The following is a 26,356-nucleotide window of genomic DNA, read 5'->3' on the forward strand; positions in this document are numbered from 1 at the left end:
AGTTAGAATATATTTAAGTTAATTTAGAACCAAAATTTTAATACATTTTTTTATATTTGTAATTGTTTAATTACGTTGTTGATTGTTGGACCCTCCCATTAGTTTGAGTAATTAAGGATGCTGGGTGGAGGGAGATTGTTTGGTAAATGTCTGGTGTGGACGAGAGGTTCTGTAATTGAATTTTTTATTTTTTTTTAGATCTTCAAACATTAAATTGACATTTTTCATTTCAACTAAATTGCAAGACATTTTAGTAATAGCAGTATTTTATTGTAGTATTTTGTCTCTGCTTTTACAATAAATAAATCAAATCAGAAGTGCGTACGGATCTAAAAAACCACCTGTTAGCACCCACCGCACTTGTTGGAAATTTTGGTCTTTTTGGAAAAAAAGGCCACGATATTAAGTGTATTAAATGGAGATGCACCAATCAGTTGGTCAATTTCCTTTTTTTTCCCTACCTGCTGATTAGTAGTTAAAACACTTTAAATACATACCATTTTTGTTGCTTTAATACACTGCTTTTAAAAATTAAGCATTGTTTTGGAGTTTAAATGCATTAAATTGCATGTTTTTGATGCTCTTAAATTTAGATAAAAATAGAGAAAAGTTAGGAAAATATTTTTGGTGCATAGAAAATTATTAACTTTTAATTACAGTTACCATTTTTCTTCAATATAAAATTACAACTTTCGTTGCATTTTACTTTTATGGTAAATATTCCACATATTCATATTATGAATTAGACTAAAGGTTATACAATCAATTCAAATCGAAAATACTTTCTTGATCCAAAGGAAAAATTAGATATACTTCAACCTCATTCTGTTAAATAAACAAGTTAGCATCCAATGCAGCACTTAAAATAAAAATCTTCTAAAAGTCTTCCAAAAATTATAATCAACAGAAACCGTTCCCACTTCCCTGATTTCACATCAGAAACACATCTTTGTTAATATGCCTGAGTTGATCTCCTTCCTCCAGTATGGTTAGCTATTTGCTCATTCTTTTAGCTGCTGTCAGGCGCACCAATCAAGTCCAGTTTTTGGTTTTCATGGGAGCAATAATTGACTTCTAAACTTCAAATATTTAGAGTGTACCATAAATCAGTCCAGAAATAAATGAAATATCTAATGTTAAATAATCTAAAAACAAAATGTATATTATTCCTAGATTATTTTTCCATTTTTGACGTTTAACTATGTTAATCGTTTGAGTGTAATTTCAAGCACTGAAACATGATTGGGTTGGGTGGAGGAACTTCTGCTGTACCTCTATGATAACTATGGTCAAGTTTTGGAGAACATTTCTGCTTACCTCTCTGTAAAGCTTCTTCCTACATTAACAGTTTTCAGCTCAGAAACTGCTGTTAAGATATGGTTACCATGGAGCAAAGCCCCTTTACTGAGGTCCTGCATCTTCATAAGCAGGGAAAACTTGTCATGATGCCACTCAATGCAGCTCCATGTTTATTAAGTTGTCATTTCAGAGAAAAATTGCCTTTAGGGAAGAAATATGATAACGGTATCTATGAATGTCCTGAATGAATATGGTGCTTTTATTTTGCAGATATCATCTTCTGTTTTCCAACTAGAGTAGCTACATATGTTTCCTCAGCAGTGTGTAAGCAGGCTCTGCACCAGCAGACAGAGAAAGGTTAGCTTATGCTAAAGAAGGATTAAATAAAGGTGGATACAGAACGTAGAGATTTAACGAGAGATTGTGATAAGTGTTTATTTTAAGGATTAAAGTGGTGAAAATGAGACTCGTCATCTTTTTGTAACAACTTTATGTATGCTAATTAGAAGACAACAGGAAATAAGATTTTTTTTTTACTTATTTACAGTAAAAATATTCACACTTTAAATCTAACATTGCTTTCTGTGCCCTTATCTCTGCAGAATATAGCCGCACAGAGCAGCCTATAAAAAGTATTGGTGACGTCTCACTGTAGATGAGTCAACTATATCAACTAATCTTTAGGTTTAGGTGTGAGTCCTAATGTTCCTACATCTGCTCAACACAACGCTGGGAGGAGTGGAGAGAGGCTGGTAAACATCTATTGGAAGCTTTCTTCTTCTCACCTGAAAATTGACCTTTGTTTTTGTTTTTGCACTAATTGATTTCCTGCATGTAGCAAAAGGTCCCAAGAAGGAAATAGTTGTTTGATGTTATTTTGACCATTTATAACAAAGCATAACAGTTTCAAAAAACCACTTGAGCCAACAGCTGAAGTTCTCTTAGACCAGGCATCCCCAAACTCGGTCCTCAAGGCCCCCTGTCCTGCAGGTTTTAGAGGTTTCTCTGCTTCAGCACAGCTGGTTATAATGATTGCAGTAGACCAAAAGCCTCTTAATCAGCTTTCAATTAAAATCAGCTGTACTGGAGCAAGGAAACCTCTAAAACCTGCAGGACAGGGGGCCTTGAGGACCGAGTATACGCGCTTCGACTTCCGAAACACACTGCTTGCTAGGTAATTGGTGCTTTTAAAGCAATCTGATAATCTGCATGTCTGATATTGTGATGGGGAAGTTAGCAATGTATTCTTTTTGTTATTTTAAATAATTTTTTTAATCTAGTAGACATGGGGTGTAAATAATAATCGTTTTGTATCGATGCATCAATCCAACAGCCGATGATCCAATGCGTCGACACGTCCGTATCGATTTATGTTTTATTTTTTTCTCCTTCGGTATATTTTTATCCATTTGCTCCTAGACGTAATTCTGACTCCCGTGCTGCGGTGGCGCTTAGCATATTTTGCCCTCCTACCTCGCTTCCTTTAGCCACTACCCTCTTTCTGCTTGCACACACAAACTCGTGTAAACACAGAGGCATTATCATTTTTTAGTGAATGAGGTTTTTATAGGGCTAGGTGGAGTAAAACTACTTCTGTTATTTGTTGTTGTTTCTCAAATAAAATGCATAACGATATTACAGCTTTCATTGCTTTATTTCAAATTTGAAACATTGTCTAGCCTGTAACGTAAAAAAAAAAAAAAGAAGGTGTATTCTTGAGTATCGAAAATAATCGAATTGTAGGGTCAGGAAAATGATACTGAATCGAATCGCCATGATGGATGTTATTTACACCCGTACAGTAGACCCTGTTGGATGAATAGTACAAGAGTAACATCAGTTTTCAATCATTTTATCTTTAGACTGGTAACACGATCAGATCAAATGAACTTTAAAAACAGACCTTTTCTTATTTTCTCAATCATTTCTCAGTTATGAGGTATTGTCCGTGTTTCTTTATTGTAATAGTGTGTAATGGCAACAGTTCTATGAAACAACAGCCTCCTATGTTCCCAGGTTGGATATCTCTGTGATTTAAAAAGATTATAAATACCGTCAGAGATTTTAACAAGTTTAATTGCAGACTGGGAAAGCCTTTAAAAACAGATATGTGGAGTCAGCCTAAATGGTGGAAGAAAAACAAAACCATTGAATGTAAATAATCAATTTGATTCCAGGTGCAGAAAGCTTTTCATAAAGGTGTGAAAGCTAATTCAAGCTACATTCAAAAGTTGTCAACAAAGCATTTATTTAATGGGGTGAATCCATAAGATTGTTGGCCCCTAATTAAAAGTTTGTTTACTGACTAAAACAACAGAGCAAACATATTAAGAAACAAACTAATCTTCCAGTTACTCAGAAGGCTTATGATGCTTTGCTTATGAAATGAGTGTTACTGTATTGTTGGGAAATAATTAAAGTGTTTTGGTTTGTTGTTCTGCTATGGCGTTTCAGGAAAAGCAAAGAGAAGCTGATTGCCAACAAGTGCAGTATAGTTTTCCTGATGACTGTATCTGTTCTGCTCAGCCACTGAACCAGGTGAGTCCAATCTGGTTTAACTTGTGCAGATTGCACTCACCTGGTTCAGTAGCTGGGCAAAACAAATACAGGTGCTGGTCATAAAATTAGAATATCATGAAAAAGTAGATTGATTTCAGTAATTCCATTTAAAAAGTGAAACTTGTATATTATATTCATACATTACATACAAACTCATATATTTCAGATGTTTATTTTGTTTAATTTTGATGATTACAAATGACAACAAATGAAAATCTCAAATTCATCATATCAGAAAATTAGAATATTACTGAAGACCAATAAAAACAAAGGATTTATAGAAATGTTGGCCAACTGAAAAGTATGAACATGAAAAGTATGAGCATGTACAGCACTCAGTATTTAGTTGGGCCTCCTTTGGCCTGTATTACTGCAGCAATGCGGCGTGGCATGGAGTCGATCAGTCTGTGGCACTGCTCAGGTGTTATGATAGCCCAGGTTGCTCTAATAGTGGCTTTTAGCTCTTCTGAATTGTTGGGTCTGGTGTATTGCATCTTCTTCTTCACAATACCCCATAGATTTTCTATGGGGTTAAGGTCAGGAGAGTTTGCTGGCCAATTAAGAACAGGGATACCATGGTCCTTCAACCAGGTACTGGTAGCTTTGGCACTGTGTGCAGGTGCCAAGTCCTGTTGGAAGATAAAATCTGCATCTCCAAAAAGTTGGTCAGCTGCAGGAAGCATGAAGTGCTCTAAAACTTCCTGGTATGTGGCTGCGTTGACCCTGGACCTCAGAAAACACAATGGACCAACACCAGCAGATGACATGGCACCCCAAACCATCACTGACTGTGGAAACTTTACACTGGACTTCAAGCAACGTGGATGAAGTGCCTCTCTTCTTTTCCTCCAGACTCTGGGACCTTGATTTCCAAAGGAAATGCAAAATTTACTTTCATCAGAGAACATGACTTTGGACCACTCACCAGCAGTCCAGTCCTGTTTCTCTTTAGCCCAGGCAAGACGCTTCTGACGCTGTCTGTGGTTCAAGAGTGGCTTGACACAAGGAATGCGACAGCAGAAACCCATGTCTTTCATACGTCTGTGTGTGGTGGTTCTTGAAGCACTCACTCCAGCTGCAGTCCACTCTTTGTGAATCTCCCCCACATTTTTGAATGGGTTTTGTTTCACAATCCTCTCCAGGGTGCGGTTATCTCTCTTGCTTGTACACTTTTTTCGACCACATCTTTTCCTTCCCTTCGCCTCTCTATTAATGTGCTTGGACACTGAGCTCTGTGAACAGCCAGCCTCTTTAGCGATGACCTTTTGTGTCTTGCCCTCCTTGTGCAAGGTGTCGATGGTCGTCTTTTGGACAACTGTCAAGTCAGCAGTCTTCCCCATGATTGTGTAGCCTATAGAACTAGACTGAAAGACCATTTAAAGGCTTTTGCAGGTGGTTTGAGTTAATTAGCTGATTAGAGTGTGGCACCAGGGGCCATCAATTTTGAACCTTTTCACAATATTCTAATTTTCTGATATGATGAATTTGAGATTTTCATTTGTTGTCATTTGTAATCATCAAAATTAAACAAAATAAACATCTGAAATATATGAGTTTGTATGTAATGTATGAATATAATATACAAGTTTCACTTTTTAAATGGAATTACTGAAATCAATCTACTTTTTCATGATATTCTAATTTTATGACCAGCACCTGTACATGACATAGAGACTATTTGTTGATCTGATGTGTTCTGTAATGCTCTGCTACCTCTCTCATTCAGCATCTCTCAGGTTCTTAAAACTATTCTAAATAATATTAAATGTCAAGACATACTGTGAGAAACCGACATATTAATGTCTAAACTTTCAAGAAGGTCTTTGAGTTTCGACAAATCAATAGCTGCTCTAATGACCGGTTTCCAGAAACACATCAACATACAGCAAGTTTGTCGGGAAACTGCCAGTTTATTGCATATGTGGGGCATAAGTTACAGGTAAGTTAATTGATAATTGACATACATTAACTGTAAGATACTCATAAGTTGTGGCGTCTAGCTTATTCAGAACCTATGAGTAACTTGTGCATAACTTATGCGTAACTTTTTAAGAACTTATTTCCAACATATCAAGGTATCTGACATGTTCCAGATGAACGCTGAAGGTCTTTCGGACGTACAGCTACCGTATAATGACGTATCAGCAGTGCTTTGGTATGAAAGAGGGTTCACAGGAGGCAACCGTTAGTTCTCCTTCAGACTGCATCCGCATCATAGTGTGAGCAAGAAGGTGAGTGTGATGGATCCTCTGTGTTCACGCCCACGGCCATGACCAACAATCTTCCTAGCAGACATGATGCTGAATCTGCTGCGACTACAAACCCTCTTTCTGTCTTTTTCTTTTTTGCAGTACACTGCATTTTGGATAATACCGCCACCAAAAAAATTTTCTTATACATAAGGGATGCCTTCAAGTCATCGCTGCGCCTGAGGGGCGCAGCTTTAACTGGTGCTGTGTAATGCCCATGAAATGATGCTTGTGCATCATTTCATGGGCATTACGCTGCCATGCATTAGATAGGCTGTCATTGGACATAAGTTTTGGAGTCGTTATTAATATGCTATGTATACGCCCAAAATTGAAAAAAAAAGAAATACATAGAAAGTTCAGCATATGCCAGCGTTTTGGAAAATTCTTGGACATCAGGCATACGCTGTCTAAATCAGGAAAGTGTGACAGGACCCTAAAATGTTTGTAAAACTAGATTTCAGTCATTCAGCCTTTATTTTGGAAATACATTTTTAAGGATGCTTAGTATTAGTTTATTTTAGTTGTTTATTAGATGCTATATGGAAAGTTATAATTTTAATCTGTGTCCCCATGGGAAGTTAGTTTACAGGTTTTTAGCTCAACAGGTCTGCTGTGATGGGATCCTACAGCTCAGTCACTGTGTGAAGACCTTTCAGCAGCCCCTGTTTTGCTGCAACTCAACCATCAGCTGCATTACTTCAACTACACTTCCAGGGTCAGGTTGCATGGAGTCACAAATATCTGTTGCAAAACAACCTCATATATTTAACCCTTGAATGTTCATGCAGCTCAGTGTTTAGGGTGGCACTAGAGAAAGCCACTTGATGCCGACTCATTTTCTGTGCAGAAACCGTTTGGTTTAGAAGTATGGAGTGAGTTTTACAAATAAGGCAAGACTTCAAATGAGTAGAAGAAAAGCAATCTTAAACAATAAACCACACTTTAATAAGACGCTTTAATGCATTTGAGTCTTTAATATATTTTTTTCTTATTTTAGATGCTTCTTCTGAAGCTAAAGTTTCAAGATCGAAGATCATGCCAACAAAACATTGGCTTTATCCTAATTTATTTTGCCCATTTTCTTGAACTTTCTGATTTTTCATTATTCAGGCTGCAGCACTCTATATGTTATTTTGTTCCTCCACACCAATTTTATTTTTGATCTAATTTGCTACCTCTAAACTCATTTCAGATCAACTCCATCCCTTTGCAGCTTGTTTTCCTTCACATCTTTGGTTAGACATCGTCCTGTTTTACCCAGGAAACCATTCCGCTCTAAAAACACATCACAAGCTTTTTTGGTACTTTCTGATCTCGTTTCTGTGCACCAGTAGTCCTACTTCCCAAATGCAAGCTTTGTGACCTTTCAGTTTAGTCTCCTTAGACTTTTGTAAATGGTTATACCTCCTACTTCATAAGCTAGCTGTATTTGACGCTTGTATATTACCAGCAGAGTCATGAGGTTAACAATATACTGATGTGACAGGATGTCACCGGTGCAGTTTCACATCTATAGATGTTGAAACCACAGTTCTAAGACAAGGTTAGAAACTAAAAACAACTTCAGAAGAAAAAAAGAACATTTCATTTTCATAAAACATTCAAGTGTTTAAATGTGTTTAGAATACCACCAGTTACCTCTTATACCTGGAGTGATAACACCATCCCTCTGCGTGGGAAAATAACTTCAATTTCTCAAGCTTTTGACTACAACACCCAATTAAGTAATGAGTGAGCAGCGCTAGCACAACAGAGCTACGTTTGTAGACTCATTGTTGACTCGGGGTTTTCACAATCCTTGCTATTTGATCCCTAAGGGCCAAAATGTATCGTGAAACACTATGTGAAATAAATAAATATAATTTAAATAATTCTTTTAAAAATTAAATGTGATTTTGAAAAATATTTTTCTTTAAAATGAATACAACTACTCTGTATCTAAAAATAAATATAGATTGCGGTAATTCTATGCTTTCTAGTGCAGTTTGTTGCATCGTTATATTTGGAGTCACAGGCTCAAATGTTTGGGAAGATTCTGCCTGCAGCTGTTTATGTGATACCAACAAAAACATCCCGTGGGATACCAAGGTGGGCAAATTGTTGCTATTCTGTGCAACCAGAGTAGGGCTGAAACAATTAATCGGATTAAAATATTATCGAAATAATTGTCAAGTAATTTAGTAATTGATTAATTGTTAACTGGAGCGCAGAAACTATAAAATATGCCTGTTGCTGACAGAGCAACCCAGTAATTATGCCAAGATTTAAAAAAATATAAACACTTTGCATTTAAGATTATATATATACAGTGGGGCAAAAAAGTATTTAGTCAGCCACCAATAGTGCAAGTTCTCCCACTTAAAAAGATGAGAGAGGCCGGTAATTTTCATCATAGATATACCTCAACTATGAGAGACAAAATGAGAAAAAAAAAAAAAGAAAAATCACATTGTCTGATTTTTAAAGAATTTAATTGCAAAATATGGTGGAAAATAAGTATTTGGTCAATAACAAAAGTTCATCTCAATACTTTGTTATATACCCTTTGTTGGCAATGACAGAGATCAAACGTTTTCTGTATTTTGGCCAATTCCTCCATGCAGATCTCCTCTAGAGCAGTGATGTTCTGGGGCTGTCACTGGGCAACATGGACTTTCAACTCCCTCCAAAGATTTTCTATGGGGTTGAGATCTGGAGACTGGCTAGGCCACTCCAGGACCTTGAAATGCTTCTTACAAAGCCACTCCTTCGTTACCCGGGCGGTGTGTTTCGGATCATTGTCATGCTGAAAGACCCAGCCACGTTTCATCTTCAATGCCCTTGCTGATGGAAGGAGGTTTCACTCAAAATTTGACGATACATGGCCCCATTCATTCTTTCCTTCACACGGATCAGTCGTCCTGGTCCCTTAGCAGAAAAACAGCCCCAAAGCATGATGTTACCACCCCCATGCTTCACTGTAGGTATGGTGTTCTTTGGATGCAACTCGGCATTCTCTCTCCTCCAAACACGACGAGTAGAGTTTTTACCAAAAAGTTCTATTTTGGTTTCATCTGACCATATGATATTCTCCCAGTCATCGTCTGGATCATCCAAATGCTCTCTAGCAAACTTGAGACGGGCCTTGACATGTACTGGCTTAAGCGGGGGGGCACGTCTGGCACTGCAGGATTTGAGTCCCTGGCTGCGTAGTGTGTTACTGATGGTAGCCTTTGTTACTTTGGTCCCAGCTCTCTGCAGGTCATTCACTAGGTCCCCCCGTGTGGTTCTGGGATTTTTACTCACCGTTCTTGTGATCATTTTGACACCACGGGGTGAGATCTTGTGTGGAGCCCCAGATCGAGGAAGATTATCAGTGGTCTTGTATGTTTTCCATTTTCTAATAATTGATCCCACAGTTGATTTCTTCACACCAAGCTGTTTACCTATTGCAGATTCAGACTTCCCAGCCTGGTCCAGGTCTATAATTTTGTTTCGGGTGTCCTTCGACAGCTCTCTAGTTTTGGCCATGGTGGAGTTTAGAGTGTGACTGTTTGTGGTTGTGGACAGGTGTCTTTTATACTGATAACGGGTTCAAACAGGTGCCATTAATGAAGGTAACGAGTGGAGGACAGAGGAGCCTCTTACAGAAGAAGTTACAGGTCTGTGAGAGCCAGGAATCTTGCTTGTTTGTAACTGACCAAATACTTATTTTCCACCATATTTTGCAAATAAAATCTTTAAAAATCAGACAATGTGATTTTCTGGATTTTTTTTCTCATTTTGTCTCTCATAGTTGAGGTATATCTATGATGAAAATTACCGGCCTCTCTCATCTTTTTAAGTGGGAGAACTTGCACTATTGGTGGCTGACTAAATACTTTTTTGCCCCACTGTATGTATGTATATATATATTTATATATGTGGAATGGTTTCAATTTCACCAAATTTATTAAAACTCTTCCTTAATGAATCTTTGACTATCCGATTATTAATCTATTAATTGAAAAAATAAATTGACAGATTAATAGATTTGCAAAATAATCATTAGTCCCTAAACCAGAGATCCTTAATTCTATAAACACGTTCTATACACTGGGTTTCAACACATGAGCCTCTTCTTTCTTTCAATTCGGCTTCATGAATTAACTGAATTAATTTTCACATTAAGCTGAATTAACTTTGACATAAAGTAAAAAATTTACTGACAGCATTTGAACAAAATAAAACTGTTGTGTATTACCCTTCAAGTACAATGTAGTGAAGAAAGGCACAAACAATTCAACAACAACAGAGCATCAAGTGTTTATGTCCTTTGGTTCTGGCAAATGTGCAACAAAGTTTGGCAGTTTTTTCGTCACGAGAACAGTCCTCTCTTCCAGCTGCTTTTGGCGGCTAATGCTAAGGAAGTAAACAGTTAGCTTGCCATTTGTGCTCCTAAGAATCATCTAGTGACTACAAGAGGATTTATTCCTCAATTCATTGCATCAACACCAGGACTACGCTAATTATTTAAGTAATCTAATAATTATTCAATCAACCTAAAAGGGAAATATGTTTCTAATTAGCATTCTTCAGTAAACAAATGTTTCGAACTAAAAACAAAACAACTGTAAATGGCAAAAATCCTAAACGCTCAGAGATCAAAACATTTCAATTTAACCATTAAGATCTTTATAAACACGTCAGACCAGGTGATGGTAAAATTGCTGCTTCTGAATGGAGCAGATTTACAAACAAAGATTTCCATACAAGGTTTATATTGATTTAACATTTTTGCTCTTTCAGTTCATTACATGTTTATGGTCCAGTGAACGACTCAATATTTGTTGACTAGTATTTCAATTATTAGAGTTAACATCATAATTATAATGCTGACATCTGTGTTTAATTCAAAATGTATAAATAAGTTAGAAAACATTTATACATTGCCCTAAGCAACCTTCATGTATGTTCGTAAAGATCTTTGCTTTTAGCAGCACTGCACAGCTGTACTGTAAAACCATGAATGTATCCTGTTTTATGTGTTCTGCATTTTGTTATCAGCTAGCTACAGAGTTGCACCGATCAGACACTCATATCGGCTCCAACGTTCACCAATTAGCTTGATCTAATATCACCTGACACTCTGATTCACTCATTTCTTATTTCATTGTTATTAAACACAGAAGTGCAGGTAAGAGTGATCTAGAGACTTTAGTTTTATGCTTGCATTCCCATTTACACTCAGCCCAGGTATTGAATCAGATACAGCACATCTTAGCCAGGTATGCTGTGGCGGATGATGGCTGAGAAGATATGAGCAAATTCAACATTTAAGTCATTTCAACATTAAGTTCAAGTTTAGCAGTAGATTTCTCAGACACCTTTAGGCCATTTTTAAAGTCCAGAGGTACGACTTCCTTTAAAAAATAGAGGCTTTAAATTTGACTTTTGGGAAGCAGATGGAAAGATAAACTGACTAGGGTACAGGAAAGAAATGTGGTGCAAAAAGTTTTTATTTTTTTCCTTTTCCCAAACTCTTCTTAATCTAGATCTTAGAATTCTTTAATTTGGTGCCCTTTATTTATCACATATTTATCACATCTATTGCTTTTTTAAGTAAATTTGCAGAGTGTCACTTATTATCCTAAAAATAAAAAGTGAACTTTAGCCTAAAATAAGTTAGGGAAACTACCAGCCTGGGGGCCTCGGTCTGGTGTTTCTGTTCTCTAACAGGTTTGTTCCTTGGCTGTGCTTGAACACGTATCTTTTCTTTCATTTTAAACATTTCCTTTTCCCTACACAGGTGAAGCCATATTACTATTAGAGTTTAATAACAGGTAGGTTGAAAGTCACAACTTCCAAAAGAAACCAACGATGCCCGAGAAGCTGAGCACTTTCTTGGTCCAAAGTTTCCCAGGCACAGTTTAGGTTGGACTTCAGTAATCAGCAGTAACCCCGTTCTATACATATCCAGTGTGGCTTAGTTTTCCCACAACAAACACTTAAAGCTGAGTTCTCATCATTCGCATTCAGACAGAAGCAGAGCAGCGCCGTACCTCGGAGAAGAACGGAGGCGTTCATCACCATGTAAACAAGGGCAAGCGGCTACAGCAACCAAAGTTTAATGGAATTTAGCTGGAAAGCACTTGTGACTAATGCAACTACAACCGAAGTAACCAGTTTGATAATTACCAGTTGGAGGCACTTCTCTCTCATGCCATTCTTAATACGTATGCTTTGTTTTTGTCACTGCAATAAATCAAGCTAAACGGTACAGCAGCTATTCTGTACTAACAGTAAAAAAATGCCCCAAGCAGCATTAAACTCGGAGATAAATCAATGGCAAAGAGAAAATGATGGAGCTGTACATAAAATCCAATCCTCTATGTCTGCATAGTTAACTCAGAGACATCAATAAAAAGCTGCTTTTTGCTGCTGTTGAACACCTTAACTCGCCCACATCATCTGACTCAAGAAGTCGTCAACTGGGAAAAAATGACTTCAGACCAAAGGGAGCCCGTTTTAGCTCAACCACAAACTTCATTTTCTTTTTTGCTGTTTTTTTTTCTCTACTAAAAGAGTAAAAAAATACATCTGGTATTTTTGGTTATGTTCATTTTTTTTTAAACAAAGGAAAAAAACAAAAACAACTTTGCCTAAGTTACAGGTTTTTACGATGTGTTAGTAAAATGCATTGTTTCCGACTCTCGGTTACCTTTAGCATCGCTGGTAGCACTACATTAATCACACGAGGCAATCTACCCTCGGCTGATCTCTATTCAACAGGCTGATGTGAATGCCAAACACTCAGAACAGATCAGAAAACTTATGAAAACTGTGTCACAATAGTAGTAATAGTACAAATTATAGGCAAAAAGTCTATGGCTGTAATATTTAACGTAATTTCTTTCGGTTTTACAGTTTTCAGCCTTGGTTTCCTCATTTTTTTGTTGTTTTTTTAGTTTTGGCCAAAAATTTTCATTTCATTGAATCCCTAATTTCAATCCATGATTCATTTCTAACTTGAAGTCATGGTTGTTTTGAAGGATTCTGTTTACCTGAGAAGTTTTAGTTTTGCGGGACACTACTATCCATGCAGTGGCGTCTTTCTGATCGTTAAGATAAAAACTTTTCAAATAAAAAAAAAAAAAAAGAAAACCTCCTGTGTGTACAGTTTTATTTTAAAAAACAATTTAGGGGAGATTAGTTGGGGTTTTTTTAACCCTACATGTGGAGAAGGCGTTACATTTTTAAAAGATTCTAATTAGTATTCAAGCATCTAAACTTTAAAGGAAGCTGTGACTCAGTTTATCTGCTGCATTTTCATTTGGGTAGTTTAATCAAAACTATGATAAACTGTGATAAAAATGCTGTTGGACCAACAATTATTACAAACTGGTGACAAAATAAACAGACAAACCAATCTTTAGAAAAGAAGCATACACCCAAATAAACAGCTGAAGAAGAGCGAGTGGAGGCGGAAGGTGAAAACTGAGAATAGATTTGTTAGATCAACGTAATAATGTTTGCTTCACTTATGAAACACACTTAGAAAAAACAAAAAAAAAACAAAAACTGACTTCTTGCTTACAGTATGGGCCTTTTAGTGGCAGATATTAGTGAAAACCAGTGTAAATTACAGGATAGTGAAATAATTTAGTCTGTAAAAGTCAAAATGTTAGAAATATTTCTAGGGCCTGAAGCTTTACTTATAAACACTGAATTATTGATGTCAGCTAAAAATTATGACAACTTTTGCTATGAAAGTCTGTCGTTCTTTTGTCTATTAAAATGTCCCCAAAAGGAGATGCAGGTTTCTCTTTTGCTTTTATTATCTTCATTTAAAAGGAGACCAGACAAACAAATATTACCCCTAACATCGTTGAGAGTTAGGTTATGAGAAATGAGCCAGCAGCAATGGTTATTGGCCAGCTGAAAGGCATTTCTTCACAAAGCTCTCCAAGAACACAGCTCGACCACACACTGGTCTGCTTCTCTGCCTCTCCTCTGTTCATGGCGGCTCGCCTGCTCGCTCAGAAAGCAGCAAGTCACCACTTAAGAGTCTCTCTCTCTCACTCGCACTTTCCCTTGGGAGCCTGCGGTTTCAAGATGGCTGGAATTCCCATAAAGCCCAATCTACGCTGGGCACAGCCAAAAACCGCCGTAAATCAACCCGACATGATTTTTCGTCCGTTACCACGTCGCCTGGATGGCAACGGGAAAGGTGGGCAGGGAGGGGAGGGCTGGTGGAGAAAACTGACGAGACTGGGAAAAGTTGACGAAGCAGTAAACGTGCGGCAGACGAGGTTTCCCTCCGAGCTCAACATCTGGACAGTAGACAGACTCACCTACAGCACACCAAAGAGGACAAGAATTGAAGGCAACCCGTAGCTGCTTATTCCATATTTCACAACATTAAGGCTTTGATTTATGCTTTTTCTGGTTGATGCAGATTTCCAGGGTTCTGTAAGGCCTGGTCGGATTCTGAGCCATTTCATTTTTTTCCCTAAAATAGCTGCAGTGTATAAAAAAGAAACAGATTCTGCACAGGCTTTAACAGAGAAAAGAAATGACAATGGCCAGAAAGCTTCTTTTTCATAAGGCTGAGGAGTGCATTCGGCACAGTTAGCGGCTCATCATCTGCTGCCAGCAACAGTTGGCAGCATCATCATCTTTGTCTGCTTCAGTTAGATAAGTCTAGTGTTTGAAGAGGTTCTGTTGAGAACCAACTAGGGCTGGGCGATATAGAAAAAAAGCTTATCGATAAAAAAAAATGCATACTGATCGATATCGATAATTATTGAAAAGATTTGAAACCATATTTTATGTGCAGCTCTGCCTGGACTTTTTATAATATTGCTAAATGATTTAATTTTAATAAAAAACACAAACACAGACTTCAAATTAAATCTTTATTTAACCAACTTTTTTTAACCATAACAGAATTGTTTTAAAGAAAAATAACTTAAGAGACCTGAGTTATGTTATTAAATACTGACAAAGAATAAACTAAAGTGACCAAAATAAATATAACAAATAAATAGAACCTGGTCATTAAGGTTCATAGAAATTAATACATAGACACCTCTTTGGATGGGTTGGCCTAATGCTGCCATAAATTAGAATGCCAGCCATGTTGGATGTGGTGGATCTGCTGTTAAACTAAGACACTAATTCAGTATTAGAGAATCTTTAATCTCATAATAGACTTTATTTGCAATATTAAAAATCCTTTATTTTCATATGTATATATATTTTGTCTTTATTCTCCTGAGGTTATGACCTTATTTCATATTTTTACATATTTTATTCTACAGCATGGTCCTAATACTCTGTTGTAGAATATTGCCAGGACTCTGAACTGGTTCTTCAAATCACTCTATATTATAGAGGGGGAATCTTTATAGAGTCTATAAAGATTCCCCTGATGTTCAGACTCTCATTATTTCTTACAGTATTGCCACTTTTGTAAATCTATATTTGTGTTCTATTCTCCTGACTTTGTTCTCATAATACTTTTATTTCTTCAAACCGCTTAAAATAATATGTGCCCCTACAACTCCATCATAGGACTGTGTCTATAGCAGATATCGAAAGGTTCACATGCGACACAATTTACAAAAAACATATAAATACCACAAATGTTTAGCTCAACCTGGTTAACCCTTGCTTTCTCACAGGTGTTTCCCATTTCTTAAAGCTTTATCTTTGGGAAACCTAGAGAATAGAAACAGCTTCAGTAGTTTACTTTGGTGTTTAGAAAATAATATTGTGTTTCTTGTTGACTAGTCTCCCTTCAGAATCCTCATTATGATGCGTGGGAATTTAAAGTCTTTCCCACCAAAGTTGGCAAATTCTGTTTGCAAAAAGATGTTATCGTGGGAAAATACCATCATCCGTATTTTTTCCCCCCAATTCTAACCTGTTAAAGGTAACACCAGTTGATCTAGTTCACACTATAAAACGGTTGGGACATTTCCATGCTGCACAGGAATGAGGCGTCCTTTCTTTTACCTCCCTATAGCCTCTCTACCACATTTAAAACGGTCAACATTCCAGCCAGCCTCCAAAGAGACCTCCATGTACTCATGTCTATGGACTGCCAGATATAACCATTTAAAAAGGCACCTGTGAAACTAGTTATGCTAAAGTCTGAAACATAAACATGATGAAAGCAAGAGGAGCTCCTTAAGGGGAAACAATCAACCCGAACAAAATATTTCAGCAGTTAGTAAATAGAAACAGATATTAAACACATTGATAGTAAACATTGATGTATCCTTTAGGTTTCCTTTCTTCCACTTACAGTTATCAGAAGCAGTTTGATTTTGCATAACTGTAGCACTGCTTTTTTGTTTTGACTAACGGTAGCACTCCTCCTCAACTGACCTCCAAAAGAACAAAAGTTAGGCGTATTTGTGATGGTACTGTTTTCTGGAACACAAACCTTTTTTACATCTCTTTTAGAGTTTTTTCCCAGAAAAAAAAAATCTGAAAATTATTCAGATTTTCTGTGTTTTTGTTGTGGAGAGAACAACTTTCTTATGTAAATCTACACATTTATTTGTTGTTATGTCAAATTTTGACCAGTTTGTTGTGGGAATACATGAGAACAAGAAGCCAATTTACGCAACCTTTCTAAAGAAAAGTCTTGGAAAAACCTCAGAAAAACTCGGCCAACTTGTACGACTGCAGACTCTGAGGTTCATCAAGGCAGTTAACTGGAGGTATTCATTATTTTATGTCCATACCAGAGAAACTAACAGATCTGGGTTTACAGAAAAGCCTTTTTTTTTTTTACTACTACTTGACAGTCTTTACAAATATGAAGGGAAATGATGTGTTGATACAAACAGTGTGAGGTCCAGTTCTCTGGCTCTCTACAGCAGCTTTAACCATATTTGTCTGTAATATGCCTGAGCCCAACAGAAAACGCACATTCAACCAGGTTTATAAGAAAGCCACACTTCTGTATTCAGTATAAAAAAAGGAAAAACTGAAACTTCAACGTCTTCAGTGAAATACATCATAATGAAAAATGTAAATACTACAATAGAGGAGATGCAAGAACAGTAATATTATAACAACATGAATTTAACTTTTGAATAATTCAATAAATTCAATGTGCATGTCTGGTCCTTTACCGTCCTCTCTTCACTCTACAGCCTTTAACATCTTGTCACTATCTGCAGGGTCAGTGAGGACACAGTTCGACTCCCTACAACGAGGAAACTAACACTGCATCTTCACCATCTTATACTCCGTTCCCGCTGGCCGAAAAATCTGTTTAAACCCTGGAAACCATCAGCTTTTAGTGACAGAACAGTTCATTAACCCGCTGTTCTGTCAGATCAGCATACCTTGTCAGACCAGCATACCCATAGTCAATACGCATGCGCAAGACGTCAGATTATCCCATTTATCCCTTTAGTTTTGTACAAAAAATACAATTTAAACTACCTGGACAGGTGTGTATCGCTTAAGTAATGTACGAAAAAATCTATTTAAGGTCAGATCGCCATACGATTCAAAAAACACCAAAAAGACAGTAATTAAATCATTTATTTGTACACGACTAAAGGGATACACACCCGATGAGGTATTTTAAAGTCTATTTTTTGTAGAAAAATGGGTATTGACTATGGGTATGCTGGTCTGACCGGGTACGCTCATCTGACAGAACACCGTTTCCACCTGGGTCAAATGACCCGGCAACCAACCCGGGTTAAAATCGCCTTCAAGTGGCTCGGCTCTGACAGGCACACAGTGGGAACACCAGACACGGGTTGACCCACTTATTTACGTGATACCATTGAATGTAGCGTATGGACATCAACACATCTCGCTACTCACATCTAGTGTAAATGATGAAATAATTTTGTAGATTATATTGATAAAATCTTGTTTAAATGCAATTCTAGAAAAAAAAATACAAATTCTTAAATGTATAGTCCCGTGCATTTAAAAAAAAATGCACGGGACTGCTTTGGTGGCACAGTGGTTAGCGCACACGACCTATGTATGGAGGCCTTAGTCATTGACGCTGGGGATCCCAGGTTCGAATCTGACCTGTGGTCTTTCCTACAAACGAGCCACTAGTGCCGTAAAAACTAAAAAAAAAAAAAAAAGCGCAAGCCCATTTCTCCTCATGCACGCTCTGTTCAAAAGTTGCTTTTTGCATCGCTCATACAAGCTTACTTTCCAAAAGAAGATCTGCAATTTTTTAACTAAGTCAGAGTCACCACCAGTAAGTGAAAATGGGGACGAGCACGTAGGACGGCCTTACGTAAACGCATCACCAGAATGATTGACAATTAGTAGGACCACTTATTTTGATGATCCACCTGGAAAAAGAACATCCTTTACTATATATTTAAGCCCCATACTAAAATACATCTATGATAATTGAACCGATTCTTAACATTATCATGCATATGAAAACTGTATCATTCACAATGCACCTTATGAAAGTTATAATAATAAAAAAAAAAAAAAAAAGAGAAAACTTGTTTCAAGAGATTTTCCTGTATTCCTGAATACAGATAAATTTTCAGAAAACCAAATGGTCTTCAAGGCTCTGATTTTTATCTTATATTTGTGAACAAAACATGGTTGTTATGGTTTAGCACAAAAGCCCCTCTGTAAAGGTGTTAAAGAGCCTTTCTTGGAGCCATACACCCACAAACAAACATCTAATCAGAGCCGTACAAGGAGAGCTTTTCAGAAAAGGGCTGAGAAAGGCTGCAGGATTTCCTTTTGAGTATTTTCTTCTGATGGTCAACTGAAAAAGTGCGCGCTCAAAGCAGCTGCCAGCGGTTGAACATGGATGGGAGTAGACAGGAGCTATTTTTGGGGCAGGGAGCGTAACCGAAGGACTGACAGGCCAGCTGTGTTTCCACAGCTTCATGAAAGGGAGGAGGTAGAGGATGAAAAGCAGGAGGGGGAAATTATGGCACGTTTTTTTTTTTTTTTTTTACTGGCGTCACCCATGGCTGAGGTTTACACAGACTACATCCTGGGGGGTAATCCAAGAGCCCTGTAAAGAGAAGCTGTGACGTTATGTTGGGTATCAACAAGGCTAAGGTGTAATAAAGAAGGGTTTTCCCTAAACAGAACTGTGTCAGTCCTTAAAGCCTGTTGATCACTTTCACACAGAAACTAGAGTTCTGGTACTTTAAAGGTGGAATAGGTTTGTTATTATTAAAAAAAGGCCTCCCAATCTAAGACCAGCATTAAAACTGAACCCAAGAGACTACAAATAATCGAAAACAACAAACAAATACAAGTTATAAACATTAAGATGAAACACAGAAGAGGAAATGTGAAGGAAAAAATAACATTTAATTAAAAGGTCATACTGGTGTCATTTTGCTAATCTCTGATGTTGCTGCTTAGGGGTGTAAATCACTAGCCTGACGTAGTCCTACTCAATTCTAGTCAGAATATGAGTCTGATACTGCTCCATAGAGCTGTGATTATGGGGCGTGTTTTGAACGGACCAGGAAAAAAAATGCCTCTGCACTCAATTGGATAGACCTACAACCAATAAGAGCAACGGAGTGTGTGACGTATGTTAAGCCAGGCATAGCTGTTGTCAACAAAAATCAAAGCGTGCAGTTGCGCGCCTAGAATAAGAAGATGAGCCGTGATCGCGTTTCTCTTTTCCTCTTTTGAAATTAATTTGCTGTCGATATCTTCTAGAACAGACCTAATAGCAGAATCTACTCACCTCAACTCTCCGGCGGCAGCCATTGTTGTTGTCGCCCAAGCGCGCTTTGGTCACGTGGTTGATTACGTTACTGTTGATCATCTGTCCATCATTGTATAAAGCCCGCCCTGACAATTTGATTGGATCGCCAGAGGGTGGGCGATCATACTCGTGCTACTATGGAGCAGAGCCAGACCGAACTTCCCGACCTCAAACCTTGTGGGCGGGACTAAGTTCGGAATGGCACCCAGGCTAGTAAATCACACCCATCATGCCGATCCGATTCAGTATCAATTTCCTGAGCCAACGATTCAAGTATTTTCGATACTCAAGAATACACCACGATACGATTCGATACATTTTTTTTTTTTTTTTTACCTTACAGGCTAGACAATGTTTCAAATTTGAAATAAATCAATGAAAGCTGTAATACCGTAATGCATTTTATTTGAGAAACAACAGCAAATAACAGAAGTAGAAAAGTTGCACTCCACCTAGGCCTATGAAAACCTAATTTACTGAAAAATAATAATGCCTCTGTGTTATAGATTCTGAAAGGCTTTGCATCAAAAAATACTGCAAGCAGAAAGAGGGTAGTGGCTAAAGGAAGGGAGGTAGGAGGGCAAAATATGTTTAGCGCCACCGCAGCATGGGAGTTAGAATTACATCCAGGAGCAAATGGATAAAAATAGATCGGAGGGGGGAAAAAAACATGAATCATGGACATGGCTGTTTGATCGATGCATCGATACAAAACTATTATTATTTACACCCCTATTGCTAGTATTTTCAAATATCCATTACTGTAAAATTGTCCATAGCTGTATATTGGTTACTTATTCTCCAGGTGCACAGTTTTATATTGTTAAAACATTTTTAAAGTATATTGCCTTCTTTTTTTTATTTTTTCACAATTATGCTATTCTTTTTCACTTTTCTAAGCTAAACATTTGTGTGACCTTTTTTTCTATTATCTTTTTACTGCTGTAAACACCAGAATTTTCCCGTTGTGGGACAATAACGGGATTTCCTATTCTATTCTCCAACAGCCTAATTTTAACAATAGACATCTTTTCTCACTTTTTTTTTTTTTTATCAGTTTAAATGTTACCAGGTAGGACAGCCAGCATAAACTGAAATAATAAAAAAATTGGTTTAGCTGTTTAAAATGTACACAGTCACCTTTATAATCAATTCAATTCAGTTTATTTATATAGCGCAAATTCCCAACACACCTCATCTCAATGCACTTTACAGTTGAGCAGATCATACAGTCAAATTGATTTAAAATTTTCTAGCTAAGGAAAACCAGTTGATTGCATCGCCACATTGACTCGAAAGCAATCCCTCACACTAAGCATGCTTGTAGCGACAGTGGAGAGGAAAAACTCCCCTTTAACAGGAAGAAACCTCCAGCAGAACCAGGCTCGGTGTGAGGGGCCATCTGCCGAGGTCAACTGGGGTTCAAGGAGACAAAGCAGAGATACAAAAAGCAGCCGTAAAAGGCGGCCCCGTCCAGGAAACATAAAGCCAGGCAGAAGAGTCTGAGCCAGCTCCAATGTCAGAGGATGAAGAGAGCACGTCCAGCCAGTCACAGTCAGAGAAACAGGACTCAACAAGGTCTGCTTCAGGGATGATGGGGAACAATCACATCGGTTTCCCAAACATTAATGCATCAAACTAGATCCCTGTCATTTATTCAGATAGAAAAGTTAAGCAGGTAGGAATCATGCTTTTCATCAGAGCCTACATTTCAGTATTGAATAATGAGTTTTTATTCACTATAAGCACATAGCCATCATAATTTACAGAAATAAAAGCCTAAAACATTTGTATATGTCATTAATTATAAAGTGAGTTTTTATTTAAAGAAAGGGAGAAAGAAAAGGTAAAATATTGATATATTTATTAAACATAACATGCTTTATTTACTCATTTGTACTATTTCTGCACAATATATACGTAAACTGCCAGAATAACACCTTAACAAGGTTTTTTTTTGTCCATGATTAGACATCTAGCTTTCTGTGTTACAGACCATTGCTTCAGTATAGTCATTCACCTATTAGCATGTGATAAGTTCTAATTAAACGGCTAATTTAAACCACAAGGAACTCATTATTGACTCAAACATAATAAAAAGCAGAAAAAAATGGGGCTTTCCCCCATTATATGTGAGTCTAATGCGTAACTTTAACAAACATTAGCAGAGAAATTTTCATTTGGGGGGAAGAAAAGAAAATGAGGATGGTTTTATTTACCTCTGCCGTCCGGAGGGAGGGCGGCTTCTTTAAAGCCACTTTAAAAGTAGTTTCCATGGCTCCGGTCATTTTCATAACTTCGGTTCAAAGCCACTAGTATTGTTAATCTCCTTGTTAACTCTTTCGCGGTCTCACTTCTTCCCTACTGGGTGCTCCTTAGTCGAGCTGGATAAAAATCCCATCCTCCTGGATTTCGTGGTCGTCCATCCGAGAGTTGATGGAGTTAAATCCAAACGAACCGACCGGGAACTCCTTCTGTCGGAGGAAAAAAAAACTTCACTCAAAGCTAACTCGCGGTCACTAGCCGAACGCAAACTGTTAAACGCCATTAAAATGTAACAGGAACGAAGGTTTGTGTGATATGTTCGCCTGTTTTCGCTGCATTTCGGGTAAAAAATAAAACTCCACTTCGGCAGGCAGCGTCAGTCATATTCAGGAGTTCAGATTTTTTGATCCCACCTCCAGAGGAGCCGAGAGTTGACGACATCTGGACGTAGTGCGGCGTTCGAAGCTGTCGGAAAAATGACAGTCAGGCGTTTATACATCTCTCTTTTTTTCTAAAGGAAAAAAACATCCCATGATTCACACTTCAGACATAAATTAATTGAAACTGATCGGTGATCTATAACACTAACTCAAATATTAGAAATTCTGATCTGTTAAGTTGTTTTTTTGTTTTTAGCTTCAAGCTATCAGTCAGATATTTTCTGCAATTAAGCAAATTTCTTTACGATCCATTTATTTACAGAGTGGAAAAAATGATGGAAGAATTTTCTTTTTATTTATTTATTTATATTAAGGAAACCAAAGCAGACATGTATAAAACTTGAATTCATCAAAACCTATGCTGAATTATATCATATATTGCTTGCCCATTCATATATTGATATAACCTATATGATTGTCTCAATTTTGATGCCTCTTATGTCATCAAAAATGTATGATCAGCCTTTTTTTTTTACTGCACCTATTAATGTTTTGCATTTTGTAGACAGGACCCTTCATCTCACAATGCTCCTTGGGTAGCTTCTCACTGCCATCAGACAATTAACAAATAATAAACATAATAATAGATAAATCAATATCAGAAAAAAAAAATTTAAACAAACAACCCTGAACCACACAAAAAAGTGGCTGGCTACTGGTTAAACATTAAAACAAATATTTAGTTCCAAATAAATAAAATTAATTTGAACATAATGCTCCACTTAATAAACTTGCCTGTATATGTAGCCTGACATCTCACATTGATTATTGATTTATTTTTATTGATTAATTTATAATTATTGATTTTTTTTATTATTGTATTTATGTACGATGACAAAAAAGAGTGATTGGTTTTAAAATCCGTAGCCAAGCTGGTTTTATCGTCATTATACATTTGCTTGTGGAATCAAATGCAACTCTGGGGAGTTTATCAAAAAAGCAGAGTGAAGAATTATCTTTTACCAACTTGAGAGTTAGAATTCTGAATACTGCAGACCACAATATCTGGAAAATACACAATGTCCTTGAAGGCAACACCTTCAAGGCATTTTGGTTACTTATGTTGAATTCTGTTTAGAGTAATACTAAAACTTACCTTTATTTACAGAATTTCCTTTATCTTAGTTTACATCCTTAGTTCTCACTGACTATATTCAAGCATGCATGACTCAATGCATTGTATGTGCTTTAACGGTCATCAGTCCTATAGTTGATATATTTTGTTTAATAAAGGGCAAAATTACAATAAGTGGGTCTTGATGTATTAAGGTGTTTTAGTATCAGATTACTACTATAACATGTTTGTTTGAATCTAGAGCAGAATAACTTATTTATTTATTTTTTGTATAAACTCAACAAATATCTGAAATCAGTCAACAACACCTTCATGTTTTTTTTAAGTCTTCAATCCTGAAAAGGACACTACATGCCTATAGGAATCTTAGTCTGGAAAAACAGTAAACAGATTACTGCTGAAAAAAATATCTCTTTGTAAAATGCTGATGAAGATTCTCAGTCATCCAGGTCATAGTCATTCCGTAAAAATTCAAAAAATATCCACTGAAATTGGTTTCCAAGATTTGAAGACGTTTCGCCAACTCTCTTGAGTCTTTAAGACTCAAACTCACTGTGGATCCAGACATTTGAATTGAGAAAGCTTCCTGGTGAGGTGGCGAAACGTTTTCAAATATTGGAAACCAAGTCCAGTGGATATTTTTTGAATTTTTACGGAATCTCTTTGTAAAACAAGAGCAGCATATTTCTCTTCATTAATTAAGGAGAATAAGAATAATCCTGTATATCTTTTTAATACAGTTGCCAAACTCACCCAGAGCCATAGCTCTGTTGAACTGTCCATCCCACAAACTTAGCAGTAATGGTTTTATGGTATTCTTTAGATTTATTCTATTAAAAATAAGATAATTGGCACCCCCTAAATACGATTGTTTAATCTCTGGAAGGTGAGGCAGCATCTGAGGTGACTATAGAATATGAACTGGGTAAACCTTCAGCTTGTATGTTAGATCCAGTTCCAACCAAGTTACTAACATAAAAAAAAACCCTGAATGTTGGGATATACAGTTATATGTTTATCAAGGCTGCTCTTTTAGAAATGAAAGAAAAATGAAAATGTCTTGAGAGCTGTACTGAACGAAATTTCTTTTTGTATACACTTGTGTGTACAAAATGACAAATAAGGTCTAAGACATCGGGAGTTTATCCTCTCCGCTGCCATTACATGCATGCTTGGTGTGAGGGATTGCTTAAGAGTCAATTAGTTGATGCAATTCGTTGGTTCTCCCTAGAAAAATTCGAACCAATGTGACTTTTTGATCTGATTGAATTGTCTCTGTAAAGTGCATTGAGATATGTTATGAATTGGCGCTATAGAAATAAATTTAATTGAATTGATTGCTTGAACTTTGAACGTGTTTATAGGTCAATGCTTCCATGTTCCTTTTTATGTCTCCTGTCTCCTTGAACACCAGTTGGTCTCATCAGATGATTGCTCACAGCAAGCCTGGTCCTGCTGGAGGTTTCTTCCTGTTAAAAGGAAGTTTTTTTCCTCTCCACTGTCGCTGCATGCTTCATCTGAATGAGGGATTGCTGTAGAATCAATGACACAATGTCAGGAAATATTAACTTTCGCAAAATGCGATTACAGGAGGAGGGGGCTAATCGAGCTGGGTTTCCAAAGATAGACATTTTTTATCAATCTGAATGTATGATCTGAATAAGTTGTCTGTTAAATTGCTTTGAGATGACAAGTTTATCTCCGCTATATAAATATATTGAATTGAAATATAAATATATATAAACTCTGGTGACTTATATGGCAGTAGATAGTTAATCATAAAAACAGCATTATTTTTTCTGTTGATTTGCCTGATGAGATGATTGGATTCTGATACCAATGTTTGAAGTCTCAAAACCCAGCCTCTCCTGCTCCTCCAAAACAACATGATTGTTCTGCCCTTTAACAAAAAGGCAGAATTAAGGGTTAAGAACGAGGGGCAAGGGGTGAAAGGAGGCTCAGCCTCAGAGATTCAGGATTGTGTCTTCTGATCTTTCATTTTACGGCTCAGGATGAAACAGGACCTGGATAAAAAAGGAACCATTGGGTTGGCGGTGAATTTACCAACGACAGAAGGAAGCTGACCCACAACTGCTCATATGTGTACTGCCTGGGTAGTTGCCATGAAGCCATGGACTGTCCTTCCTTCCTTTATTGCATAACGGTTGTGTTTGTGTGTTCCTTTTACCACCTGGGCAGGGGGCCTGATGACTGGTGAAGAATTTAAAGGAGAGGTCCAACAGAAGTCAAGCTACACCCTAGAATGAAAACAGACTTTTCTTATGCAATCACGTCTCCTTCATGTTTAATTTCATTAAGTTAACCTGCTCCAGACTGATATTCTAAGGGTGCAAAGTCCCAGTACAGGTGCTGGTCATAAAATTAGAATATCATGAAAAAGTTGATTGATTTCAGTAATTCCATTTAAAAAGTGAAACTTGTATATTATATTCATACATTACATACAAACTCATATATTTCAGATGTTTATTTTGTTTAATTTTGATGATTACAAATGACAACAAATGAAAATCTCAAATTCATCATATCAGAAAATTAGAATATTGTGAAAAGGTTCAAAATTGATGGCCCCTGGTGCCACACTCTAATCAGCTAATTAACTCAAACCACCTGCAAAAGCCTTTAAATGGTCTTTCAGTCTAGTTCTATAGGCTACACAATCATGGGGAAGACTGCTGACTTGACAGTTGTCCAAAAGACGACCATCGACACCTTGCACAAGGAGGGCAAG

At 37.0% G+C, this 26,356-nt stretch overlaps 1 protein-coding gene across 6 annotated transcripts in view; it reads right to left on the minus strand.

The window, feature by feature from the left end:
* The window catches only part of LOC119797649 (rap guanine nucleotide exchange factor 6-like), a 187,952-nt gene extending 165,444 nt beyond the window's left edge, over nucleotides 1–22,508 (minus strand). For 4 of the 6 annotated variants that reach the window (XM_038306812.1, XM_038306813.1, XM_038306814.1 and 1 more), the window contains exon 1: nucleotides 22,044–22,508. In XM_038306812.1, coding sequence (XP_038162740.1) covers nucleotides 22,044–22,118 — 75 coding nt within the window. In that variant the 5' untranslated portion in view covers nucleotides 22,119–22,508. The remainder of the gene's footprint in view (nucleotides 1–22,043) is intronic. The other 2 variants (XM_038306816.1, XM_038306815.1) reach the window with 1 other exon arrangement.
* Between the last annotated feature and the right edge of the window lie 3,848 nt (nucleotides 22,509–26,356).

This window comes from Cyprinodon tularosa, unplaced genomic scaffold, assembly GCF_016077235.1.
Source record: "Cyprinodon tularosa strain WSP-4 unplaced genomic scaffold, ASM1607723v1 ctg592, whole genome shotgun sequence".
Lineage (NCBI taxonomy): Eukaryota > Metazoa > Chordata > Actinopteri > Cyprinodontiformes > Cyprinodontidae > Cyprinodon > Cyprinodon tularosa.